Below are 26,948 nucleotides of genomic sequence, written 5' to 3' on the forward strand. Positions count from 1 at the left end.
GAATTAATTTATGTGTTGCTGATTTTGCTTTTAGAAGTTAAATGTTAAGATTTTACCAAAACAGATGTTTGACTGGTTAAGCAGCTAGTTTATTAACTGATATTTAAATGCATTCTACATTCTTCAAGTTTAAAATTGTAAGTGGAAATTTGAAATAAACCTCTATGCAAATCATGTTTTAATTTGAATTAAGCTCCATTTGTTTTGACTGATGACTAAATACAGTGCAGAATCAATTTACTGGCCAAAAATTCTTATGTTTCTATGAGAATGTTATTTTAGAATGAGGAGGTAAAAAGGCTGAATCTCAACTCACTCACTCAGTTTTTACAACTGCCATGCAAATTAACCCTCTATGAGAAACATGCTGAATAAACAAGTCACGAGAGACGTAAAATAAATCTCTTTTTAATCTCTTTTGAAACACAGGGTCCTTAAAATTCATTTACAAAAATATATCTGGTTAGTGGTGTATCTTACTGCTGTTCCATAAATCAGGTTTAGAACAATATTTTGCAGAAAATTAATGCTAAGATACTATTGTATTTTAAGATAGTATTATTTTTTTGATACTGACATACTAGTAAGCCCACATTCAGCTTTTTATAAATTTGGCACTGCGTATGTGTGAGATAGTCATGGTTTGTGTTGGTGTGTCTGTTTAACTATGCAAACAAAGCACCATGCCATGTAGTTGCAGGGACATCATCGGTACATTACTGACGCAAACAGAAACTCAAGGGATATGGAATCAGTACATGGATATAATATATTTTCTATCTTATTACCCATATTTATTCTAATTAAAAGACATCAGACATTATATAATTATGAAATATTTCACTATAATATGCAGTAGTGTCGTTATAAATTATTAAAAAAAAAAAACATTGAGTGAGCAATGAAGTTTTACCCTTCAAGATTATAATGGTTCACTTTTAAATGGTTGCACACTAAAGACCTCACTGAAATTTTTACATAATGATCAGTAATCTCTCAACAATGCCTCAAGGAATAATGATCAAACACATTCCTGCGTTGTAAACATGGTACTTTCCAATTGATATTATTAGAAACATACTGTAGGCATCAGTTATTGTAGTTGGATCATTACACAGTGTTTATATGTATTATTTGTGCATATTTTATGAGTTGTTTTGATATTAGCAAATGGCTTGTCATGAATGTATGCATAAAATCCCACTAAATTCTAATTATTTTCATTTCTACAACACATTTCTTCATACAAATTCTAATTGTGAACTTGATTCTTATGAGCAAACATTGCCTTCATTTAACAAGTTTCAACTTGATTGTGACCAGGTTGAAGAAAACAATATGGCACTCAAAGTCTCATTACAGGACTCTTCACCAAACTGTTATTTCCTTTCTAGTTGAAAGGCAGAGGTGGTCCACACTTAGAAGTGTTTACACAAGTTTATAATGCCTGCCTATAAATGCCAGCACTGGAGTCAATGGAGCAGGCATTCCTGCACACAGGACTTGAGAGCTTGTCTACACACCCACATCAGGTATACACACATGCACACACGGCCAAGGAAAGTTTAACACCATCAGTGTTAGTAGTGATGTGGCGGTGCGTGCCTGGAGACAGTATTGCTGCGGGATCTCCAACATCTTACTATTTAAACAACCTGAGAACACATCACACATTCAGAAAGACTTTAGAAGATATGACAGCCAAACTGAATACTAGTTTCTGTTAGTTCAAGACAGCAGCAGAAACCAAAAAAAAAGTTTTTTCTTGACGGCATCAGTGGACATTGACCCAAAAGACGAAGAAATCCCTCCTGGTGCTTCCTCAGACAGTCACTACATCTGCACAGGTAAGGTCAAGTGAGCATACGGTATTTAAGCTTTAACAATGGTCTGAGAAATATGTTTATTTAATAAAATGCCATAAAAATGTTTAAATTAATGGATTTTTTTTACTGCAATATTTTATATTTTAAAAGCTTTAAAATTATGAAAGGACATTTACACTACAGAAAATTGTTTAAATATAGAACAAGGAAAATGCACACTGAAAAGCTGAGTGGGTAAAAGTGCACCAAGTTAGTGTCTTATCTTTACCAAGCCTTTTGTGTGTTCTTTTGATGATTAATAAGGGCTGATATGGTATTCAGATCAAGCAATCCTAATGTAGGGAGTGCACCTGTTTGTAGGTGTTACAACATTTCAGCCCTTTCTAAGTGTGACTTACGTTAAGACCCCAGTGAGTCATAAAAAAAATGTAAGATTCCTAACTGTTTTCTAATATGGTGGGTTGGCAGCATGCCGCCTCTCCACTGTAGTTGAAAACAAATTTTCCCTTGAGGAAAGGCCAAGTGACTTACAAGTTCAACGTCTAAACTCCTAAAGGCACATTTAAAGTTTGTCAAAAGATACTAAGGAGAACATGAACTAAAGGGTTACTTAGGCTAAAGTAAAGCAAACAGGCCAGTTATGGCTTCTTTGTGTAGACATGAGATGCAAAACAGCCTTCATAATTTTTTCTTCACTTCAAGGAAGCAAAATACATTTTTTACTTTAAATAAGCCTAGACTTAAAATTCCATTGGTAGTGTATGTTAGAGGGAGAAAGAGGATTATAACTGCCAGGTTTTAACAGTTAAACTTGACAGTTACACTATAACCAGTGAAACTTATTCACATCAGAGCTTGTCTTCTTGTCAGATTCTTTTGTTTATCTGTCTACAGTTATCCAGTCTCTGTGGTGTTTGTACATAGACTTGAAGAAAGAATATCCCTAGGGTTATTTGTCTACATTCTGAACTGCATCCAGAAATGTAACTTTTCCACATGCTCATCTTTGCTCTTATTACATCTTTCAAAAAAAAAATTGAAAATAAAGGGATGGCGTGTTTATTCCATTTGGAACATTACTGCTTTAAATGAATTGATATTTTTAGTTTTTAAAAATCATATAAATCATCTTTTTGTTTTTTTAAACCACAATTCTAATTGACTAAAAAGTTTTAAATACTATAGAACAACAATATAGTTCATTAATAGATTTGCTAAAATAAAGTCTGTTACTAAAGCCTGCTGTCACACCTGCACCAGATATTAAGCCAAGTATTCTGAAATGGTTGCCAAAAATACCAAGAGATTTAAGAGTACTGAACATTGTCACAAGTGCGTTCATATTTTGATTCTGCTGCCAGGAGAATGATTCTTATCTATGGCTGTCATTAACTGGGTGACTTCGTGGTAACTTGGCTATTTGCATGATACCATACTATGCATGGATTGAAATTCATATACTGGTGTCTTTTTTGTAATAAACGAAACATAGAGCTGACAATGTCAAATAAGTCATACAAAAATCCTCAGTATGGGAAAGTAGACGTGTAGAAAAACTTGTAGATGTGTTGTGCACTTTTATCACTATATGTCAAGCTCATAATTTTGAATTCTTTCTCTCAAACAAAGACTGGAAAATGTTAATGTCAGAGAAACAATCTTTAAAAATGCCACACTTTACGTTCTCACAGAATGAGACAGTATGAATTATGGTCTTTTCGAGATATAGTCAACTCTAATTATTATAGTGTTTTACTATACAGTATACTGGCCAGCTGTCAGAGAAAACAGTGGGTTTGTGCAAGCTGTTTCCAGCAAAGAATAAACTCAGGAACTTGACTTGAAATGATATTTAATAGCCTATTATCAGTAGGGGAGATGTTTGACTGGTTAATCTTTACCTATAACACCTATAACACTATAAATGTTATAAGCCGGCTTATAATGCCCATCTAAGCTTTTTTTTCTTCCTACATATTTTACAAATTGCCTTTCCCTGGTGTCAAACCAGGATGAATGTACAGTAAGACATTAATGCTTACTGTACATTCATCCTGGTTTGACACCAGGGAAAGGCAATTTCCCTGGTGTCAAGTTTCTGGTTCTTTCCTTTTTGAGAAACGAACCAGAAATTGCACTTTGAAATCCTTAATGTGATGCTGTTTACAGGTGGCAAACGGTCTTGCATGACTTCACACATTTGCTAAGTCTACAACCAAACAAGGAAGCATCTTTCTTAATAAGAGAGGATAAGGTAGGGTGGGTAGCAGTATGGGAACATTCCTTTGATATTTATCTGTAACGTTTAATTTGATAACCATCTGTTAATTTTCTGGGAAGCCTCGAACAATATCTTAGACATGAGGTATTGTTTTTAGATCAGTATACATTTTTGTAAATGTAGTAGCTTATAGTAAACCATAAATGAATAAATTAATAAACTTTTAAAAGTACAAAATGAAACTAAAATGTCTCTGAAAGCAAGCACATTTGAAATATAACCTAAAGCCATCAGATTTAAGGACCGTTAGTGATTAATTAACGATTGTTTTTATTCAGCTTTATTAGTCGTATTTAAAGGAAGCGTCAGTGACTAAAAGATTAAGCAATCGGACCGGTTCTGGAACAAAGTATAGCTGCCAAGTCTTAACCAAAACTGTTTGCCAAATCTCTAAACGCTTCACTTCTCAGTATCAATGAGCACCACTGACCCAGCAAAAGGAGAAACTCTTAATGCCACTGAAATGAATTTTCAAGTCTTTAACCAAACTCATTTAAAGATCAGTCACAGGCGCTAATCTCTTGCCTACGGAGTGTGTTTGTGTCCCCTTTTCTCCTGTGCTGAGTCAATATGGCCAAATGTGCCAGGATAATGGACTTACTTCAAGCTGTTGCTACACAGAGAGAACGGCAGTCTGCGTGTGTCTAAGCTGACCATAGATGAAGGGAAAGATGCACCCCATTTTCCAGGGAGGGGAGAAGGATGAAAGGAGAGAATGCAGGAGCAGTAGGAGGGCAAGCAAGCTAGATCAGTGTTAAGAGATGAGAAGGGGGAATGTTTAAATGTGGATAACTTCATTTCCTTTAGGGTTAACCAGAGTGCACCTTCAAAGACACTACCAACGTCTTATATTTGTGGTAGCACAGAGGTCTGTAAACACTGTATAGAAATGTCCCCTACCCTCATCCCCCTTCCCCCTCTTCCATCTCTTCTATTGACTGATAGACTGGCAGCTTGTCTTTGGCTTTCTTTGCTATGACTGGGTGTGGAGCCATCATCAGATTTTATGAATTTGAGTGTCACCATGTCCAAACAAATGCAAGGTGTATCAATGAGCATGTGGCATGCGAGAAATTATACTATGGACGTGCAAGAACATTTACAGATAATCAACAATGACCATTTGAGCTCTCACTCTCCATCTGTGCTCCCTTTAATTCATCAGCAAAAAGGTTACACAAGGCCATCATTACTCAAACACATAGATACCAAATACCACCGCACTCTTAAATCCCTAGGGCAGCATGTAATAAAACAGGAGTATTACAGAAAATTAAGATGAGTTCACACACAGAAAATGAAGATTCAATATAAAATAGAATGTTGGTTTTTGCTTTTTTAAATATGAATATTAAGCATATTTCGAGACATTTTAATTTCATGCCTGGATTTATCTCTTGGCAGATTAGCTTGCATTTTATTTCATTCTAGAAATAAATACTTTTTATTAAGCAACACTATCTATCAGTAAAATGCTTTTCTGAGTACTCGTATATTTATTACTTTATAATCTCACAAATACTGTATATTTGTCTATATTGAATAAATTGATGTCAAGGTCAAATTAAAATTATAATCTCCTACCATCTTAATGTCTCGCATGATTTCTATTGCTCTTTTTCAGTCAGCAGGTTTCAGTTGCTGTCAATCTTTCGTCTTGAGTTGTGTCTTACTTTCCCATTGGGAATGAAAGTCCCATTTCATAATCTTTCATTAAAAGCTCATGCTGACTCTGGAGACAGGGGACTGCGGGAATGGCACTTTGAAAGTGGGAATCAACTACATCTTATTTACTCAAACATTTGCCTCAATTGTATACTAGTGACCCGTGAGTAAGTCGTGCAGCCCAATCCCTTTTGGTCTTTGCCTCTCAGTGCTACACCGTGAATTGCTTTGGTTTCCTTGCCCCATGTGTTCCCTACCACTTAAAGAGACAAGCAGCCTCACTAAGACACATATATCTCTTAAAAGAAGCTTGGATTCTGACTTTGACTATGGAACAGGACAACATAGTGTTGATTAAGAGCTACCATCTTGAAACCAAACCCTAAGTATTGATTCTATCTTAACAGTATTACTTTTGAAAATGTTGCTAGTACATTTTATTTTCAGTATTACTTAATGTTCATTCATTTCAGTTTAGATATAGAGATTACAGTGAAATGCCTGTCCAGTTCAGAATCACTTGCTCATATCCTGTTGTCATTTTTAATTTTGAGAGTTTTTCCTTATTTTCTCAGGACGATTGTCTCAGGAATCACTTTTCTTCTTCATTTTCAGGAGGTCATGGCTAGCCCAGTGCGGGTCCCCCCAGACACTGCCTTGCTCCAGACAGCACGCACTTTCTCCAGTTTGTCCGAAAACTCTTTGGCTGTTCTGAAAACAGAAGATGGGACAGTGGAGACTCTGGAGCTGGTGGACAATAAGCCACGACTGGACAGTACTGATCGTGCCCTTCCAGGACTCTACCTGTCCTGTTTTGACATGCTGTTCACTGAAGATGCCACATGGTTGGTGAGAGTGGCGGACTCCTCTGCATCAGTTGCTAGTGGACATAATCCGGGACCATGTCCAGAGCCAGAACAGTGCCCTGTGATTGACAGTCCTGGATTAGGGACTGAGCCACTGTCCCCTGGTCTTGAAGAGCAGGTGGAGGAGAGATCTTTGGAACAAGTACAGAGCCTTGTGGTGGGAGAAGTGCTAAAGGACATTGAAACAGCCTGTAAGCTGCTGAACATCACACCAGGTAAGAGGCTAGATCACTAGGGTTCTGAAAAGTGAATGTGTTTTAAAATGATGTAAAAATCATATTTTTGCATTTGTTTATCTTCATACTCTTTTGGAACATTGTACAGTGTTGCAGTTTGCATATTTAGAAATGTCATTATCAGATAATGGAATGTTTGGCAAGAAAATGGACATTTCTAATCCACTCATGTGTACTTTTACCTTGGCACCATGCAAACTGTATGACGTTCAAAGAACCATCAGATTATTTTCTTTATTTAAACAGAAATTGTGAAAGATGTTTGCGCAGAGTACATCTATCGTCAAAACGTAGCATTATACACCAAGGATCTGTTTAATCCCCATTCTTGCATGTGGAGTTGTTGCAAATGACCTGAGAACTTTGTTGGAGTAGCTTTACTTTAGGGCTTTTGGTGTTTACCCAGCAGGTGGTGTCTAACTGTTCAACCAAGCCCTTGTCCTGCGCAGGTGAGGAGCGCTGACTAAAAGAGTAAACATCAACAGCCAGCTCCTGCATACTGTGTTGACGTGCTCTAAAACATTTAACATTACCGAATAAAAGAAAATTTTCTACAGCTTAACAATAGAAAAAGAATGACTTCCCTGTGTTTGTATTGCTGTATATCTCTTAATCTATTCAAACCTCACTGACACTTGCTCTTGATTTTATTGCTGGACTTACTGACATTTCTTCTAACTGACAGTTGTCATGGGGCAAATTTCACTCCTTTTAAGTAAGTAATTGTGCAACACCTCCTTGGATAAACACTCGTTCCCCCGTTCACACTTTTGCTTTTTGCTTTCCTTGAATGACACATGATCATTGAATCACACTGGCACATCAAAACAAACAAAGCCCTGTACAAACATTGCAAATCCCGATGTTATTTGAGTGATGCCTCTAAGGTAGATGGGAAGGAAATGCTGAAATTTGTGCAGTTAGTCAAGATTATATCGGATCTTTCAGATCCGGTGGAGTGGAGTAGTGGAAATGTTCAGAAGTGGCTGTTGTGGACAGAGCACCTATATCGACTCCCTCAGGTGGGCAAAGCATTTCAGGATCTGAATGGAAAAGACTTGTGTGCCATGACTGAGGAAGACTTTCGGCAGCGTTGTCCACAGTGTGGTGACACACTCCACGCTCATCTAGATATATGGAAATCAGGTGCTTTACCTATGCTTACACATGCATAACATACATATTGAAATGAAAAATTCATGGCATGACGAGTTCAGTATATTTTTGGTATAACTATTTTAAATGCATTACGTAGAGTGAATCACTTACAAGTTTCTCTGTGTGCTTAGCTGCCTGGATGAAAGAGAGATGTTCATTAGGAGAGTGCAGAATCACAGGTAAGTTCAGCTATATAATGATATGTAAAGACATCTGGGTAGAAACCTCAACAGCATATTTACATTTATTAGTCACAGAGAAGAAAAAAAATAGACTGTTGTCAAATGCTATCAGACTAACTGGTGTCGTCCAACAGAGAGAGAGGAATTGTGGTCAGAAGCTGATTCTTCTTGCTCCGGTCAGCCAATCCATTTGTGGCAGTTTCTCAAAGAGCTCTTGCTTAAACCACACAGCTATGGGCGCTGCATCCGCTGGCTCAATAAAGAGAAAGGTATAAAATTTTATCAGGGGAATTCAATCCAGTAGTTCCAGTAAATGAAAGCTAATATTATTCGGCATAGTGAGACCTTGTTTATTGTTTAATATAAACGTTTTTTCACGTGTCACTGCTAAATCGTTTTCTGTATTGAGATGAAAATGTATCAATCTTTTATCTGAAGGTATTTTCAAAATTGAAGATTCTGCTCATGTAGCACGACTCTGGGGTCTGAGGAAGAACCGGCCAGCAATGAACTACGACAAGCTTAGCCGCTCCATAAGGCAGTACTACAAGAAGGGAATCATTCGCAAACCAGATGTGTCTCAGAGACTGGTCTATCAGTTTGTCCACCCAGTATAAGTCCAACAACAGTCCAACAAATACAAGATGACAGATTGTTTGCTATGCACTGACAAACTGCCTAAGAACTAGAGTCTATGTGCTCTAGTCCTTTTCTGTGTTTAACTCATGTTTTGGTCTGGACTCTGTGTTGAGTGGATTAAATAATGCTTTAGTCCAAGTGCCATTGTGGAATGAAATGTGACCACTTTTACATGAAGAATCTGGTTCTAATCTCAATAAAACATTTTACATAAGACATTTTATGACTATATACTGTAGGTCACATAAAATTCTTGGCTATCCGCAGTGTCTGCCTGTCTCCATCTATCAGTTAGCTTATTAGCAAAGAAGAACTTAAGCAATAACCTAGAATCATTTTTTTAGGCACTTACTAAATGTGGAAACAGGTTTAAAACATAAAATTTGCTTTTATTTCTTTTTTATTGTAAATTATTTCTTTAGTTCGAACACTGACATTCATCAAACACTTGTTCTTCTCTGACAGCTTTCATAGCACTATGTCAATGCTTGCAAATTATGTTTGAGCAAACCTCCACTCCCTGTGCGAATAAGTAGCCAACTCAGGCACATGTTTGGGTTTGGTCCTGGCCTTCGCCCAACTCAGCTCTTTTTTTTTTTTAAGGCCTAATCACACAGCAAACTTAACCCTTAAATTATACAAATTAAAATTAACCCTCCCTTAAGGCATCAACAGTAAAGAAAGTCTTCACCTCAATGAGCTTCCATAAATGGTCATCCTCCATTGGAAGCTCATCTTGTGCTCTCTCTGATGAGCTGCAAAAGGCAAACTTGCTAGCTAATGACTATTGTTAATAGTGACATGTTCTTAGAAAAGGTCTTATAAGAATGTTCTTTTCAAGTTAATAGTTAGGTAAATGGTTAATGTTTTAAGGAACTGTAATGAATTAATGTAAGTGTAAGTGCATGTGTGGGTCTGTGCTTTTACTTTTTCACTGGATTTCTTTTATGCAGTGTCTGCCATTGTTAATTATATAATGATTTGTTAATACATTGACATAAAAACTTTCTGTTACCTGGAGTCTCCATCATGTTTTTTTTATTTAAGTCCTTCAAAGTTCCACATTTACTATGTTCAAAATAATATCAAAATAATAATCATAAAAAAGCTAACAATCTGTGTTTTTTGACTTTTAATTAAAATTTTGGTTAAGTTTGTGATGCCAAAGTGGAGGAGTAAAAATGAAACCCATTGTGACAAATGGGCTATTGGTAACTTCTTCTTTGTCTAATTTTAACATGTAAAGCAGTGATTTAATGTTAAGTCAATCATCTAATCATTCATATTGTTTAATGATATATGAAAATCATTATGTTTTTATAGTATGGACATATTCAAAATGTAGCGATTAATAATGTCTTATAAGTCTTAATTTTATGGTATAGAAGTACTGATGACTAAAGATACTAATCAAATTAGTATCTTTATATTTAGTGTTTCTCCAAAAGGAGAATATGCATGTTTGACCATCTATATTTGAGCAATGATTGGCCACTTTTTGACTTTTTGGTAATTTTTGACTGTCAGAAAGGCTTGCATAGCTCATTAGTCAAGCTTCATGCTTATGGACTGAATGAGTTACATATAATTACAGTATAATTACATATAGTTATCATGACTGTTCAAGCATTGTAAACACCAATGCTAACCAGTGCGCTCTAGTGGTTAATTTTGTCACAGAGGTTTTGGCTGTTCTGCTGTGATCCACATAGCCTGTAAAAATAAGTTAGACATACTGCACCACTAATTCGTTACAGGTTAGGCTTTAATTTAGAACTGAACAGTTGAACAGTCACTACACTGGCATTAGAAGTAAATCAGCTTAAATGTGAGCTTAAACACACTCAGATCATGCTGGTGTTTCCATTCCCATGCCCTTAATATTGGCCAAACAGAAAAGAGAAGGTTCTGAAGTGTAGAAAAAATATTTACACAGAAGATCTAACTTTTCTAACACTAACCAAACCCTAGAGGCAATAATCATTTAAATTGCCAACCTGGGTTTATTCATTGCAAGATGCACTGCCATTGTTTAAGTAAGGTATTACTGTATCTATACAAAAAAGTATTACCTTTAAATATTACCTTAAGGCATATGCATATGTCCTTTATGCATATCAATGCAAATTGTATGATATCACAGTCATAAGAACATTGTAAAATATTAATTAGAGAAAATGTTTTATAATTATATTAGGCACTCAGCTCAGGTATTTTCCTAAAATGGACAAATAGTAGTTTAGTTTTACTTGAGAAATGTAATGTTAATTGCATTTAGAAATATGTGTCTGATATATATATATTAAAGAGGTAATTACTTTGTAAGTTGTGAGGATGTTAACATGACAGTTTTGTCAATTAAATGTGATTGTTACAAAAACAGCAAAGTGCTGAAAGATTTTCTTTCATCCAAAAAGACTCAATGACAGCATTTAAGGAATACAAGCATGAACCAAACTGCTAAATGCCAGGGCCAGAGCTTCACCTCCCAGCTGCAATATGGTGACGAATTCCAGTGCAGGCTGCATTCCAGGTAGAAGAGAAGTGAAAACACTAACACATGCCAAAACATCTGTGTCTTCATGTGCAGTACATAGAGATAGAAACATCACACAATCATATACACCTATGACAGGGAACTCAGCAAATCAATAAATAAGACATAAAAAGACGTGTATGCATGTTAAAACCCAGGCAAATAATAAAACAGGGCCAAATATAAGACTGTCACTACAACACCTGAAACTAATAAAATATACATATTGCATATTGCATTGCTATGCTAGGCCTCATGGACCACATTATATCAATATCTTACAGAACAGGCTACAGCCACAGTGACATAAAGGCCTTCATTGTGTCTGCTGAAATCACATTACATATGGAAACATTTTGTTTCTGATAACCCAAATGGAATGTGAAGATGAACACAACAGATACAGCATACTTTATGTACATTCGATTCTTCACTTCTGTTGTTAGGGTATCGTATGAATGTATAAGATTCTGGTTTTCATGGAAATTGATTGGAGTCTCTGTTTATGTTCAGTCTTTCAGGCCCATCTAAAACAAGACCATTTTTTTCACACAAGGCAACTAAATAGGTTCAACATAATTGGCTGGGTACAGTCCAAGCCGCCCGTCATCCAGTCTTCCTTTACACCATCCTTGATCATCTTCATCTTCTAGCTTAGTTAGTTCATCACCTGGAAAGGAAAAATGAGACCATCTTAGTTTTCACCTTCAGGAGTGCAGACATGCAGAGAAGGTGACAGGGAATTTTTATACTTCTACTCCAAAAAAAAAATGGCCAGACCATTGCTTGTATACTAATAAGATTTTTATTTTTTGACAATGATTTTACAGTTTTTACAGCAATATCAGCAAGCACACAATGTTTAAAACTACATTGCATAGGATTTCTGGTTTCAAATGACAGAAAAATAGAATATGTACCACTACAAAAAAATTATTCCAAACATTATGTTCACACTGATAATAATGTCATATTAACTCACAGGAGCTGACTGTTTGAGGCACATGTCAGAGCTTTTGTTTTGATGTTCCTCCTCTGGTGATTTTCTTTTATTGATAATTTGTCTGTCGTTTTGCAGTGATTTTAAGGAGTTATAAGGCTACAGATACTTTAGCCACAAAATCTAATTTAGACAGCTAGCACTGTAATTTATGTTTAACTCTCACATGCTAAATAGTGCCTCATGACATGGCCAATGATTAATTCAATCAACTTCTATCATTTTTGATTTATGAGGTTATAGTAAATTGTTACAGAATTAATAAGCTTTTACTTGATTATCTAAAATTTGTGTCACTGACGTGGTTATCACTGTCTTAGGACCCCCATGCAATTCCACCACATATCCCTGGTTGTTAAATCCTGTCATAACACTTGCAACTCACAGTAGTATTTCTCCAGAGAAGGACTTAATTCCAAAATCCCCAAACAATATATAAGTGCAGTGAGGGAATTGATATCTATTGGAATTTGATGTTAGGCGTCTCACCTACTCTGAAGCTGAGCTCATCTTGTTCTTGCCCTTCATAATCATATAGTGCCCTGACTCGCACTCCTTGGCTCCTTTCCTCCTCAAATGGGTTGTTGCCTCCGTTGGTCTCTGCAGCGGCCTGCTCTTCATCCGACCACTCTGCCGAGTAGGCCTGGGTCTTTTCATAACTGCTCACGCTGAAACATCAGAATGGTCAAACAGAACTGTTACAAATACAATGGATATGTGGGTTTTGTTTCTGAGCATGAGTAATTCATAATGAACAAATAATGGAATGGTAGAAAAAACAGCTATATTTTTCAGAGTTTGTTACTTCTGATCAGTCAGAATTCTCTGTCTGCTGCTCTAACCCAAGCTCACAGTTTACCTTGTCCTTTTAGTATAAAGAAATGCATTAACTTGTACCTGCTACGGTTTTCAACCTGTGGTGATGAGTGTTGGTCCCCAACAGTCATGACATGGGTGAGTGTGACACCATCATGGTTCTTTTTCACTTTTTCTTTCTTGCTGATGGCATGGCTGAGATCTGGGTTATATTCCTGGGGAAGAGAAAGAGATTTCAGAGCTTATACTAATTAAGTGCATAACAAATCCATCTTAAATGTCAAAGAATATCAGAAAAAAAGATATTTGTTTAACAGTGGCAATGTCATGAGAAGCAGTGTTAATATCTATGTATACAAGCAGTGAGATTTAAAAACAGAATCTACAGTCTTCTGCTTCCTCAAAAAGTACACTCAGGTAGGATTTACTGTACCCTCAGATTTACCCTCAAGTAAGCCACAGTTAAGTTTAAAGTTTTACTTTAAAAAACATTAAAAAACTACTATCATCCTCGCCCTTGTAATCACTTTATACTTAAAAGTTCACCTCAAACTGCGGCCAATTCATGTGCATGCCTGGGCCATGGTTATTGTTGAACCACCTGAGGTCTTCTTGTGGACTGGCAGAGGTGATAGTTCGTTCAAGCTCCTTGTAAACTGTGGCATAGCTGCAAAAAAATACAGGACAGTCATTTATTTTTCTCTTTCCTTTAGATCTCATTACACAGTTACACAACAAATACAATGGACTGGTAAAGTGTACTTTGTAAAACTGAACTTCTTTAAGGGAAATTTTATTCAAGTCCAATTTTGCAAATAAAAAATTAATTGACAAACAGAATATTGCTGAAAATGCACAAAACTCTAGAGACCAGCTATCATTACATTAGCATCTAGCTGATGTAGTTCCATTAACAGATTAGAGAATCTAACGGCCGAAAAATTACCTTAACAGAAGCTAATTAAAATAGCTATATCAGCTTTGGCAGAGAGTTGTTAAGTGGAGCTAATCTTTAGGCTGACCTTTGGTTCTCTGTGAGGTTAATATGACGTTTGATATCCAGAAGCACCTCCCTGAAGAAAGCCAATCTCTTCTCCTCAAACTGCTGGCACTGTTCAAACACCAGCTCCATGTTTTCCACATACTGTGGTGTACAATTGCTCAGCTCATCCAAAGCCTTCACATACTTCTCTTTGGCCTACAATAAAGAACAAAAAACACCTACAACAATGAGCACAATCTATAATATTTATTACATATGCTATGTTTTGTCTTCTTTTAATATGACTTACTAAGATTGACCACAGACTGTCATGTCTAAACATTGATCCCCAATAAAGAAACTGTGTCAAATGATAACACATGCGTTTTACCTACTCCTATTGTTGTAGTGATAGCCAGTAAAAATCTGTCTGAATTATAACCACTTTACATCTATCAATAGTGAATAGATATAGCATGCACAGAGTGTGTGTAACCCGTTGAAAGCATCCCATTATGCCGGGGTTGTCCCCAGAGACCCAACCTTTCATTTCAAGGTGAGCAATTCATCTTGGACAGTATGTCTGGTCTGATTAATAGTGCATAACAACAGGCAGAACCATGGTCTGTATAGGCCACTGGGCGGTCAGCATTCTGTTCGATATGCTGTAAATGTTCTCACTTAACTAAACCACCTTCTTGTAAATTTGTCAATCCCAGGCTAAGGGGTATATATTGCTACTATTTCCCATTTGACAGGGAGAACACAAAGGTCATACAGAATATGCATGCTGGACCATTTACTCAGGAAGCATATATACAGTATGATCTTGTCACCATTACTGGCACATGATTTTGTTTTGAGGGGCAGGTTTGGGGTGCAGCATTCCCATTTTTACTACTACTTTTGCTGTTGCATTTAAACTCTATATTTGGGCAGTGACTGGCCATTTGTACTGGCCATTTTTTACTTCCTTTGTGATAGCTCATTAGTCAAGTTTCATTCTCATGATCTGCACCATCTGCTCAAACGTCAAATGGGTTTTCTTCTAATTTTAAAGATTCACAAGTTTTAAAGCAGATAATTGGTGCAGCATGTTGATCTTAATAAGCATCCACCTGGGATGTGCCATATGAAACAAATACCTCAATACCACTCAATATTCAGTGCTGCTGTTATGCTATGCTCTTGCTATACTCTGTGATCTTTAGTGTGCAATACTCATGGGATATTAAGACTCTCTGTGAATGCTGACCTCATGGTCAGAGAATAAGTTGTAGCCTTTGATAGCATGTTTGTCCCTATATGAGAGATGGATCTTCTAAATGCATTCAAGCTCTTGTACTTCATTGCACTGTTGCATTCCTGATAACCGAGGGTGTCTTAAGTGTTTAATGAAGGAAATATATTTTCTTTTGTAACCAACAATACGTTATTTGTCCAAAAACAATTTTCATGAAATGTCATAAAACAACTGCATTAACCTACAGATAACAAACTTTTTTTATATGGAAAATGAATGCATGCATACTCACTGATTAAATATGATATGATATGATATGATATGATATGATATGATATGATATGATATGAAATGATATGATTCTCCCAGACTTACCTTCTGAACTTCACTTTTGCATTTGTCCAACTTCTCCTGGAACTTTTTCTGCTGGTCTGCAGTGGTAGATGATGCTTCTCCCTTGCTGTTGGCTTCTCGACTGTAGGCAATCTTCTCTTCCTTGCAGGCCATATGGTATGCTTTCTTTGCTGTCTCCACCTAAGGGAAAGGCAAATGTCTTTTTAAATTAATTTGCTGTAAGTTAACCGAGGCTAAGAAAATGCTTAGTGCTCATACATGCATAATTCTAGACATATGGAACTATTCTGCAAACAAATGTGCGCTTTTGTTAGAGCACAATTAAAAACTGTTGCAACATAGGGTACTATTTACTATTTCTAATATAAAAAATAATAAATAAATAAATAAATAAAAACTGAAAGCACTTATTGCATGGCAATATGTAAACTTAACAATAATGTTCCTCACCTCTTTAAGCTTTTTGGCCCATGGTTTTTGAGCCTTTCTGAAGCCTTCCTCTGCCTCTTTAGTCTCCTTAAAGCTTCCCATAATTTGCTTGTGGTATGAGTCTTTCTGCCAGTTTTTCACTTTCTCCATGTCCACATTTACTAGAATGTTCTTTATGTCCTGGTGAAGCTCGCTCACTTTATCTGTTTCATTCATCATTGCGATCCAGGCCCTCTCTACTGAGCCATACTGTGGCCCTGAGTTACAGACAAGACAGAAAGTATAGGAGGTTCTATATCTAATGTCTATATATACTTAATTATAATTATACTTGAAAATGGAATAAATGTCCAAACTCTATGAATGATTTACTTTTCAGTACCTCTTTCCACTAGCTGTCTCCATCTCTTAGACCAGTCTGTTAGCTGCTGTGAATATGCCTTCTCTATTTTGGCACGCTCTTGAATGCAACTCATCATGTCATTGCAGAGCCGGTGACCGTCATCAATGCGCTTTACTGTACGCTTGTAGTTTGCAACCTGTGATAAAAATGGCTCAGATTACAGCAATTCTTTAAATGAGCTAATGATAAAAAAATGTCATGCCAAAAATTGTCATGCCAAAGACTAAAATCATTATCGTCAGGTGTCAGAAACTCTATGTTGAAATAAACAAGGGTCTGACCTCCCAGAAACTGTCCGTGGTCTCATCAGACACCAGACTCTCATCGTAGTTAACCGACATGCTGTGAAATTGGCAGAACAAACTCACGAATGTAGATAAATGCAGCAGAGTGGATTTCACCATACACTGCAAAATAGGTTAAAAGAACACTGTCAGTTAAAAATGCTTTTCTTAACATGTATTATGTATTAGTGTGTTATGTTTTTATCTTACATGTACTGTATGTGTGTATCTTCCTACACGTTTACTCAATTTGTAATTCTTTATTTGTCATCATAATTATGTTAAAAAATGCTTGTACATTAGCAACACCAGTTATTAATATGTAGTCTCACAGTGCATAATTCTTCTAAAAATAATACACTGATCATCACTTGAAGTGCCCTAATTGATAACAGTCCATTGATTTCTGTTCCAGACACTTTTAGACAACGGAGTATATCAATGCATCTATAAACACTAGAAGTCTAGCATACAATGTTCTTTTGTCCACTACAAAAGCAGGCATGGCTGAGATGATCTAACATGAAAATAAGAGCCCTGAGGAAATGCTATACATGGTATATGCTGTCATGTCACATTAACAAGTTACTGTTAACACAAAAGAAAAAAAACACCTCTCTGAACACGTGTTGTTCAGCATCCGCATCCTAACCTCCAGACTTATTAATAAAACTGGTATCAGCTGTTTCAGAAAACGAATCTGAATTGAATTTTTCAAAATTGACAGGACAATAGACTTTGTTTTGAGAGCAAAGAGGAGGCACTACCCTGTTGCCTAACGTGGGGGTGCAGCATTCATGTTTAATAGGAGGCCAGTGGGGGAGGGACGAATTCAGTATGTCAGTTGAAGGTAATACGGTAGCACAATTTCAAAACCAAACACAATATAAAATACATTTGATTTCAATTTAATGATAAAAGAGTTTGAATGTGTGCGATATTTTTCTCAGGTGGGTAAAACAATACAGAAGAACAACGACATGTTGAAATGTAGTACTTTTTCGACCCAATGTCGGATTAATCCACACCAATGGACTGAAGGGGCTTTTGTTCCGTAATTATGCAAGGCTGCTGCCACAGCAGACAATAGAGCTGTAAGCATGGCTAAAACATCTTAGCTATAAACTACCTTAACTCAGTGTAACTGTGTATTTCTCAACCTTGAAAAATCCTAAAAACAATGCATTTTTTTACAGAGACAGAAAAATGTCATGCATATCAACTTTACTAAAATTCCATCATATCAGTTAGTTCAAAACTACTCGTTTTGAAAAAATATAGACGTAAGATATAGGAAATGTGCATTTAAATTTATTTGCATAGGTTGTTTTCATATGAAGACAAATATATGCCTTTATGAACAGATGTTGAAAAAGCCACCTACATAACCACTATCATTTCCATAAACCACAACCACATGCAAAAAAAAAAAACATCTCACATCAGATGCTGCATGGAGCAAAAGAGCTTCCGGAAGCATCTGAATAAAACTTTCTGTGTCCCTATTATAAGTCAAACACCAGAGTAAATAAACAAAGCTGTAGTGTAACAAGACAGAAGCACCATGGTGACAATAACAGCTTACCTGCTCTCTTTCATTAGACAAACAGAGCTGCAAATAGATTCCATGCACATGTGACTTCTCTTACAATTCAGCATCATCAGGTTATTATTATTCTTTTGTGCTATTATTGTTCATGTTTATCAACCTCAAGCAAGTCCCACTTAAAAAATCTGTCCATATGGTATAGAACCGCACAATGTGTTGGCTGTGTGGGTGTTGCCATGAGGTGTGTGTGTCTTTGCATGTGAATGGCAGGGCGGGAATCCAATCACATTCTGCTTCTTGAACAGTTCTGACAGTGAGGGGAGGGATAGAGAGTGGAGCAAAGAAAATGAATTGCTGGTGGTAGACAAGTGTATAAATTAATTCAATTTAAGCCTTTGAATTCTAGACTCCCTTTCGTTTATTAACTAAAAAAACACTTTATAAAGTAAAACCTCTGACAGACAACTTATTGCGCTATGTAGCCACTTTTAAATGGCACAAAGGATTTTTTGTTTGTTTCTGACAATCTACAAGGCAGAAATATTAATTGACTCACTTAGCAGTAACAGCTTTATCCTGGTTAGGGCTGTGGTGGACCCAGGATTAGTGGGAATTAAAAAAATGGGAATACATCAGAGAACATGCACACGCACACATTCATACCAAGAGGTAATATAAAGTAGCACGGTTGGGAGTAAAACTAAAGAACATGGGGTGCTATGGTGGATCTGGGGCCTATCCTGGGTATACTGGGCATGTGCCAGGAATACAGTCATATATGAGACACTTATACAAGTTTTATTTTACAATTCATTTCCATTTAAAGGGATTTCAGTACACCACATATTTGAGATAACTTATCTGGTTGCTGAGATGTTCAAAGTCTGAACGTAAGTCACAGTATGCGTTTATCTAAAGTCAATAACAATAAAGTTATGACAGTTTAATGAAGTAAGACACTACCCAACACACTTTTTAAAGCTTGCCAAATATCATCAAGTGACTGCATGTTAATCTTTATTTAAGAGCTCAGATTAGCTCAGGCTTCACAATGTTTTTGACACATTCTCAGTTGTAATTATGTCATTTATTCTCCCAGCAAATTACAGTTATATAAGCAGAATATGTCTGTCTACTCCATACTGCACAAGTTATACCAGTTATGAATGTGAGCAAATTCCTAAACTCATAACTACAAAAGATATCAACTGTGTGCCAAAGCAAAATTTTACATGTAATTGGCTAACCATTTTAACAGCACAGCAATCATAAATGTCTGCCTGTACATGGCATCATAAATGTCTGCCTGAATAATAAAGGAAACTCTCCCTTTCTCTCATAAATTCCTGCATCATGTGACCTTACAGAGTTGCAGTGACCACTTTCACTCACTCACTCACTCATTTTCTACCGCTTTATCCGAACTATACTCGGGTCACGGGGATCTCAGGCGTCATCGGGCATCAAGGCAGGATACACCCTGGACGGAGTGCCAACCCATCGCAGGGCACACACACTCTCATTCACTCACGCAATCACACACTACGGACAATTTTCCAGAGATGCCAATCAACCTACCATGCATGTCTTTGGACCGGGGGAGGAAACCGGAGTACCCGGAGAAAACCCCCGAGGCACGGGGAGAACATGCAAACTCTGCACACACAAGGTGGAGGCGGGAATCAAACCCCGACCCTGGCGGTGTGAGGCGAACGTGCTAACCACTAAGCCACTAAGCCACCATGCGCCCCTGACCACTTTCAATTAAACAGAATTATGGAATTGCGTTCATTAAGAAAGGTAACATGAAATGGCTTCAGATTTCTCTAAAAGGAATTACCTTGGAAAAAACTGATGTCTGTTATTTGGCATTTAAAAAAGTGCCATAAAAAAATAAAAAGAGATTTTTAAAATTGCAAATGTTTCCTTTAACATATCACTTAACTGATTATCAGCATGCTCCTAAACTGTTTTTAGACGTTGTAAATAGACAAGCCCAGATTAATGTGGAATTTTCATTTTCATTCAATGCACACCGAAAATAGCATTGAATTCAAATTGACTCATTATAAAGTTCAATTATCTGAACTAAACAAGTTAATCCAGCGGTATGTCTTTTGCATTTAGTTTTTAATTGTGTATCAAAAATCAGCAACTGACCATGTTATATCATGTTCATTAAATATCATATTATATCTTACAGTATCCACCACTTATTGATATTGGCAGGATAAGCCACAGAGGATGGAGAATGGAAAGGGGATAGGGAGAAATGAATGAAAGAGAGAATGTAATGATTGATCGCCGTCCCAGCAGGGTAGAGCAAGAGCAGATACACATTTCACTGCATTCATGGCAGCTTCAGTAAAATTCTACAACATTGCAGGCTTACTCCTCCAGGAGGTGAAACATCAGGAAAAACACTAATTTCTCAACTAACATTAATTTCACTACTATCAATGCTGTGCACGCTACACATTTACATTTAAGTTACTATCACCTCATTCAGCAGACACCCTTATCCAGAGCAACTTACATTTTTATCTCATTTTATATAACTGAGGGTTAAGGGCCTTGCTCAGGGCCCCAACAGTGGCAGATTGATGGATCTGGGATTCGAACTCACAACCTTTTGATTAGTAGTTCAACACCTTAACCACTATGCTACCACAATCCTGGAGAAACGTTGTGTCATTTCACTATTTACTACAACAGCTATAAATGGTTGAAATGACAATAAAAGCTTCTTGACTTGACTTGATCTCGTTTAAATGGTAGACGTATAGTTTGATGACTCCAGTGTGTACACAAAGTATAGCCTTTTACCATTTCCATTTACCATGTAAAGCATCACCACAGGAGAAAGCAAAGACAGATAGTTGTTCCTCTGCACAAATCTGTTAATGAACATCAAAATTAAACAAGCGGGTTAAATAATATATAGAATAATCATGTGCATAATAAAAAAATAGCTCAGCATGCACATACTGCTTTTCTGCACACTTGAGGTTGTTGAGGAGAAAACAATTCACCCAAATATCAGTATCAGTTTAAATTTTGTTATTTGATTCAAAGAGTTCTCTTTTTTATTTTTTATTTTACAAATTATCAGACCCCAGCTATATCAACGCATTTTATAAGTTGATAAAAAAAAGAACTTGACTGTGGTTTATCACACCTCAAAATCAATCCTCAAAAGCTACACATCATGCCGAGATCCAAAGAAATTCAGGAACAAATGAGAAAGAAATTAATTGAGACCTATCAGTCTGTTAAAGGTTATAAAGCCATTTCTAAAGCTTTGGGACTCCAGCAAACCACAGTGAGAGCCATTATCCACAAATGGTGAAAACATGGAACAGTGCTGGCCAACCAAAATTACCCCAAGAGCGCAGCGACGAATCATCCAAGATGTCACAAAAGACCCCACAACAACATTCAAAGAACTGCAGGCCTCACTTGCCTCAGTTAAGGTCAGTGTTCATGACCCCACCATAAGAAAAAGACTGGGCAAAAATGGCCTGCATGGCAAGAGTTCCAAGACGAAAACTGCTGCTGAGCAAAAAGAAAATAAAAATCCTCTCAGATTTGACAGAAAACATCTTGATGTTCCCCAAGGCTTTTGGGAAAATACTCTTTGGACTGATGAGACAAAAGAACTTTTTGGAAGGTGTGTGTCCCATTACATCTGGCCTGAAAGTAACATAGCATTTCAGAAAAAGAACATAATACCAACAGTAAAATATTGTGGTGGTAATGTAATGGTCTGGGGCTGTTTTGTTGCTTCAGGTCCTGGAAGACTTGATGATAAATGAAACCATGAATTCTGCTGTCTACCAAGAAAATCCTGAAGGACAATGAGCGGCCATCTGTTCGTGTCCTCAAGCTGAAGTGAACTTGGGTTCTGCAGCAGGACAATGATCCAAAACATTGTCAAAACACTGACCTGAATCCTACTGAGCTGCTGTGGCATGACCTTATGCTCGAAGTACATGCAGTTCATCCTCGAATACCCTCCAATGTGGCTGAATTACAACAATTCTGCAAAGATGAGTGGACCTCCACAGCGCAGTGGACCAACACTCATTGCAAGTTATCACAAATGCTTGATTGTAGTTCTTGCTGCTAAGGGTGGCCCAACCAGTTATTAGGTTTAGGGGGCAAATACTTTTTCACACAGGGCCATGTAGGTTTGGATTTTGTTTTCCCTTACTAATAAAAACCTTCATTTAAAAACCGCATGTTGTGTTTACTTGTGTTATCTTTGACTAATATTTAAATTTGTTTGATGATATGAAACATTAAAGTGTGACAAAAGTGTAAAGAAATAAAAAAATAGTTACTTTTTCACACCACTGTAAGTATATATATGTAAAAAGCTATACTTTGTGTACACACTAGATTCATCAAACTATACGTCTACCATTTAAACAAGATGTGGTAGCATAGTGGTTAAGATGTCGAACTACCAATCAGAAGGTTGTGAGTTTGAATCCCAGATCCACCAAGCTGCCACTGTTGGGGTCGTGAGCAAGGCCCTTAACCCTCAATTGTATAAAATGAGATAAAAATATAAGTTGCTCTGGATGTCTGCCAAATGAGGTAATACCACTATATAGATACAGTATATATTTATATATTAATCTTTGCTCATTTCGTTAATCCGTAAAAACTTCTGGAGATTAAAATACTAAAATATGTTTGAACTTTTGACAGTGTATATGCCTAATATTGGAGCACATGTTCTGTAAGACTGGATCCATAAGGAAAATTCTCTAAAGCCAAGAATGCTGAGTCAACACAACTCAATATATACTGCAACAGTGACGTGAGCTGCAGATCAATGTATCCAAGGTCATCCACGCTGCTGCGTGTCGGTTTAAGCAGCACCTGTTCCGACTAAAGCCTCGTCTCTGTGTCAAAAGGGTATCACATTTGGTACCGCATTACCTCACCAGGCCAAGATTAGATTTGTATCCTATTCTAGTAGGTTTACATCCACAGTTAGACTTGGAGGGAAAAAATATCAACAAATTCAATATTTATTTGAACAGAATTCCAAGCTCAAAGTACAGCTTGGCCCATGCTGCAAAATGACAACATTCGGTATCCATACAATATCCACTCTCCTAGAAATACATCGACAGGTAAATTATTAATTGATTTCTGTTACCTGATAAGACACAGTCAGGGTTCATTGCAAGTGGTCACAGTTCTTTTCATTCAAGTATTTGGAGTCTTTGCTTTATACTTTTTATTCTGATTTTAAGCCTAATAATTATCCTTAAAAATAATAATTCTTATAAAGACTTTTAAATTATCGTTATTTGGGATTAAATGAGATCAATTTTGAAAATGAAACACAAAGTAAGATTAAAACAGAAACTGTAAAACAAAAAAAGTATTATTATTATTATTATTATTATTATTATTATTATAGTGGGTATATAATAAAGCATCAAAAGGACATCAAATAAAAGGAAAGTCAAAATTTTTGGAGGATTCATAAATTAACTCACTTGAGTTTTACTAACAAAATAAAAAGATGCTACAGTGCAGATTTATCAGATGACTAAATAAACAGATTGTATTTATCTAAATGATTAGCTTAACCCTTCATACATACTGCTTATTATTCAGCTATGCATCTTAAAGCACATTATTCATTAACTACTATTAATTATTCATTATGAACTATGGTGAAAGTTACAATGAAAGTCTTGACCTGAGCTTTTACTGCCTTCTTAATCAATATGATAGTAATTAAAGAAAACCTGATAGGTAACATTGGAGTAATAACCAACAAACCAATTTCCTAAACAGGAGATGAAACTCCACCACACCCTTAGGAATACCATTCAAATGTCAGAGTAAAGGTTACACATTTAACTGTTAACACTGAAGGAAATAACAGTTGGAGCTGCTACGCAAAATCAACAACACCCTCCACAAACTTCCAGGGTATTTGCATAATATGTAAAGTATATTTGAAACAATAAGCCATTATGATGTAACTTATTTTGTAAATTGCACAATTTGTTTATCATAGTTCAACTGTGTATAAGCACTAGTATATGACAAACTGCTTACTGTATACATAGGTTTCTATGTACAACTATCATTTGATTGAAATAAATAAAATGTTTGGCCATATCAGGCTTAAATATTTATGGAGGAATGAAACCTCACCTGAGGATTGCGGACTTAAAGAAGAACAGTGCATCAGGCTTGTAAAGTGATACTCCTTATAGTGCACAAGTTTTGGTGTACGCCTGTGATACACGAGAGTCTGTAACACAGTATAATGCCACACCTTCTTGTCAGTGACACACATACACATTCACAGATATAAAGATCAGACTTTGATAATCTCTTCAGGAACCTTCTGGTCCATCAATAATTGGCAGGTAGACCATAGGACCTTAACAAAACATCTTAAGAAGACAAAGGACTGGGTGAAAAAAGAGACACTTCCTTGCATTACACCTTGTGCCACTTCTAAATTTAACATCTGTTATATATATACATATCTAAACTCTGGATCACTGATTAATAAAGACTATGACATCACTATGGTTCATATAAAATTGCAATAAAATAATTTACTATCCATGCTGTAAAAGATATACGAGTTAAATTTTGACAGAGAATGTGGCACACCTTTACAAGTGTCCAAAATACTGGCAGTACAGTCGAGCACCTCTGGTAAAAGGCTGTCAGGGAAGAAGCTGTCATAATGAAAGGAATGAGAGGGATTATTTAATAATGATGGTAATTTTATGAATGCAGCATTAATGCTAAATGCCCTCAATGGAAGAGAGAGAGAGACTCTCAATGTTCTCAAATGTTTTCACTACCCATAGCAGGTCCTGCATCCTGAGATATTGGAAATACAGGATGATCAGGATGATCTCTGTGGTATCTCATGTGGAATGTACTGTATGTGAGGTTAATGATGGAAGAGGTGTTAAGGTAATGTCTTGTATAATGTGAACAACAAGGACCTTGGAGCGCTTAGCATTACCAACAACAGGACTGTAACACCGAGTGCAAAAAAAGGTCCTTCTGAGATAAACAGCCATTCTTTTTTTTTTTTTTTTTCACACACCAGCCTGCAGTCTGCTCTGCTTCTTCTCTGCATGCTGACTCTTCATTGTTTCTGATGTCCAGGACTGTCATCAGCAAACTTGATTCAAACTGTTCTTTCAAGCACACTTGGAAGTCATCAACATGAACTGCAGTGGAGGGAGAAAATAGCCACGAGGGACCCTGGTGTTCAGTGTGTTGATGCTGTACATTTTCTAAATTATCTGAAGAAAGTCCAGGATGCAATATCACAGGGAAGTGTTTGATAACCAGCAAGCTCAGCTCATCTTTGTGGTATAATTGTGTTGAACCCCTGAACTGATATTAGGAATAATACTTCTCACATCATTGAAGAGACAGGGTCAGGTGAAAAAAGATGAATATGACATCATCTGTAACCAAGTTGAGCAAATAATCAAAGTGCAAAGGATTTCATATGGTTAAATGTTTGCTCTTTAATTTGCATTATTAAAGCTGAGCGTATATTAGTTTTTAGTCTTTAGCATCATGATATGGTTTTGGCTGTAGTAGCAAAGCACACAGAAACTGACAGAGATGTTAAAGATGTCTGTAAGGACATCAAGGAGCAGATCAGCACCTCCTCTGGGCACCCAGCCAGGTATACTGTTAAAACCAGCAACCTTTTTTGTTGATATCAGCAATAGACAGGCAGGATATCTAGACTGTTTTTCCTTGCAGTTGTGTTGTTCTGTGTTTCAAGCCTGTTTCAAGATGTTTTGCACATATGAGAAGGAGAACTCATCATCATCATCATCATCATCATCATCATCATCATCATAAGCATGTGGTGTTGTTCTGTAGTCAGTGAAGGTCTGTCATATGCACCATCTTTTTCATTTAAATTCTCTGTGAGTTCAGAACAGACTGACAGGCGTTTTTTTTTTTTAAAAAATACAGTATATCTCACTTACTTATCTCCCTCACTTACTTGGCTTATTAGTAAATAACCAAGTAGTTGTGATACTGTATGTTACCTTCTTGTTTTCTCTTGCATCTATAGCTAAACCATATATATTGTTTGAATGGTAGCACTGGTCTGAGATAGTCACAGCATCTGATATTAACTTTCATGGTATATTTCCCTGTGCTTTTACAAAGCACCATGTGGACAACACATTATGACTTACTTCATGAATATCATAGTTACTTCATAACATCTAGTTCATCCTTTGCAATATTTTCTTAACAATAATATTCAGTATAGATTGCTCATTATATTATGACTTTTTAGATTCATTTCCCCCGTGTAGTGACAGGATTTGTACCATGTTTATAAATGTCTAATAATTGTTACATATTAGCCTTAATATGTGAAATAATGCCACGGATATCTTGTGGCGCCTGAGATAAACAAGGAGAAAGGACATATTTGCAAGTTCTGTTCAACTGAGG

The 26,948-nt window shown here is 36.5% G+C and overlaps 2 protein-coding genes across 4 annotated transcripts; one reads left to right on the forward strand and one right to left on the reverse strand.

The window, feature by feature from the left end:
* The first annotated feature begins 1,478 nt into the window (after positions 1–1,478).
* Positions 1,479–9,867, forward strand: LOC132844651 (SAM pointed domain-containing Ets transcription factor). Its single transcript, XM_060868314.1, has 6 exons — positions 1,479–1,847; positions 6,388–6,853; positions 7,823–8,020; positions 8,164–8,211; positions 8,349–8,483; positions 8,653–9,867. Exons 2-6 carry the CDS (start codon positions 6,394–6,396, stop codon positions 8,829–8,831), a joined length of 1,020 nt encoding a protein of 339 aa, XP_060724297.1. The 5' UTR covers positions 1,479–1,847; positions 6,388–6,393; the 3' UTR covers positions 8,832–9,867.
* A 733-nt stretch (positions 9,868–10,600) lies between these two features.
* On the reverse strand, positions 10,601–24,796 carry pacsin1b (protein kinase C and casein kinase substrate in neurons 1b). 3 transcript variants are annotated; one of them, XM_060868313.1, is made up of 10 exons: positions 24,639–24,796; positions 16,898–17,023; positions 16,596–16,752; positions 16,235–16,470; positions 15,806–15,964; positions 14,228–14,403; positions 13,752–13,872; positions 13,287–13,420; positions 12,883–13,057; positions 10,601–12,059 (listed from the first exon to the last, which is right to left on the reverse strand). In XM_060868313.1, exons 2-10 carry the CDS (start codon positions 17,018–17,020, stop codon positions 12,048–12,050), a joined length of 1,293 nt encoding a protein of 430 aa, XP_060724296.1. In that variant the 5' UTR covers positions 17,021–17,023; positions 24,639–24,796; the 3' UTR covers positions 10,601–12,047. The 3 variants fall into 3 exon arrangements, with proteins under 3 accessions (XP_060724296.1, XP_060724294.1, XP_060724295.1); XM_060868311.1 differs by having other exon boundaries at positions 12,879–13,057; XM_060868312.1 differs by lacking the exon at positions 24,639–24,796 and adding an exon at positions 18,486–18,659 and having other exon boundaries at positions 12,879–13,057.
* Positions 24,797–26,948: the final 2,152 nt, after the last annotated feature.

This window comes from Tachysurus vachellii, chromosome 4 (assembly GCF_030014155.1).
Source record: "Tachysurus vachellii isolate PV-2020 chromosome 4, HZAU_Pvac_v1, whole genome shotgun sequence".
Classification (NCBI taxonomy): Eukaryota; Metazoa; Chordata; class Actinopteri; order Siluriformes; family Bagridae; genus Tachysurus; species Tachysurus vachellii.

What these genes read in the sequence shown, in the direction of transcription:
- LOC132844651 (XM_060868314.1), top strand. Translation starts at nt 6,394, where the DNA reads ATGGCTAGCCCAGTGCGGGTCCCCCCAGACACTGCCTTGCTCCAGACA. An exon ending in TCTAGATATATGGAAATCAG is followed by an intron (nt 8,021 to 8,163) that starts GTGCTTTACCTA and finishes CTGTGTGCTTAG; the next exon opens with CTGCCTGGATGAAAGAGAGA. An exon ending in CTGGCTCAATAAAGAGAAAG is followed by an intron (nt 8,484 to 8,652) that starts GTATAAAATTTT and finishes TTTTATCTGAAG; the next exon opens with GTATTTTCAAAATTGAAGAT.
- pacsin1b (XM_060868311.1), bottom strand. Translation starts at nt 17,020, where the DNA reads ATGGTGAAATCCACTCTGCTGCATTTATCTACATTCGTGAGTTTGTTC. An exon ending in GAGACAGCTAGTGGAAAGAG is followed by an intron (nt 16,471 to 16,595) that starts GTACTGAAAAGT and finishes TCTGTAACTCAG; the next exon opens with GGCCACAGTATGGCTCAGTA. An exon ending in TGAATTGGCCGCAGTTTGAG is followed by an intron (nt 13,421 to 13,751) that starts GTGAACTTTTAA and finishes TCTCTTCCCCAG; the next exon opens with GAATATAACCCAGATCTCAG.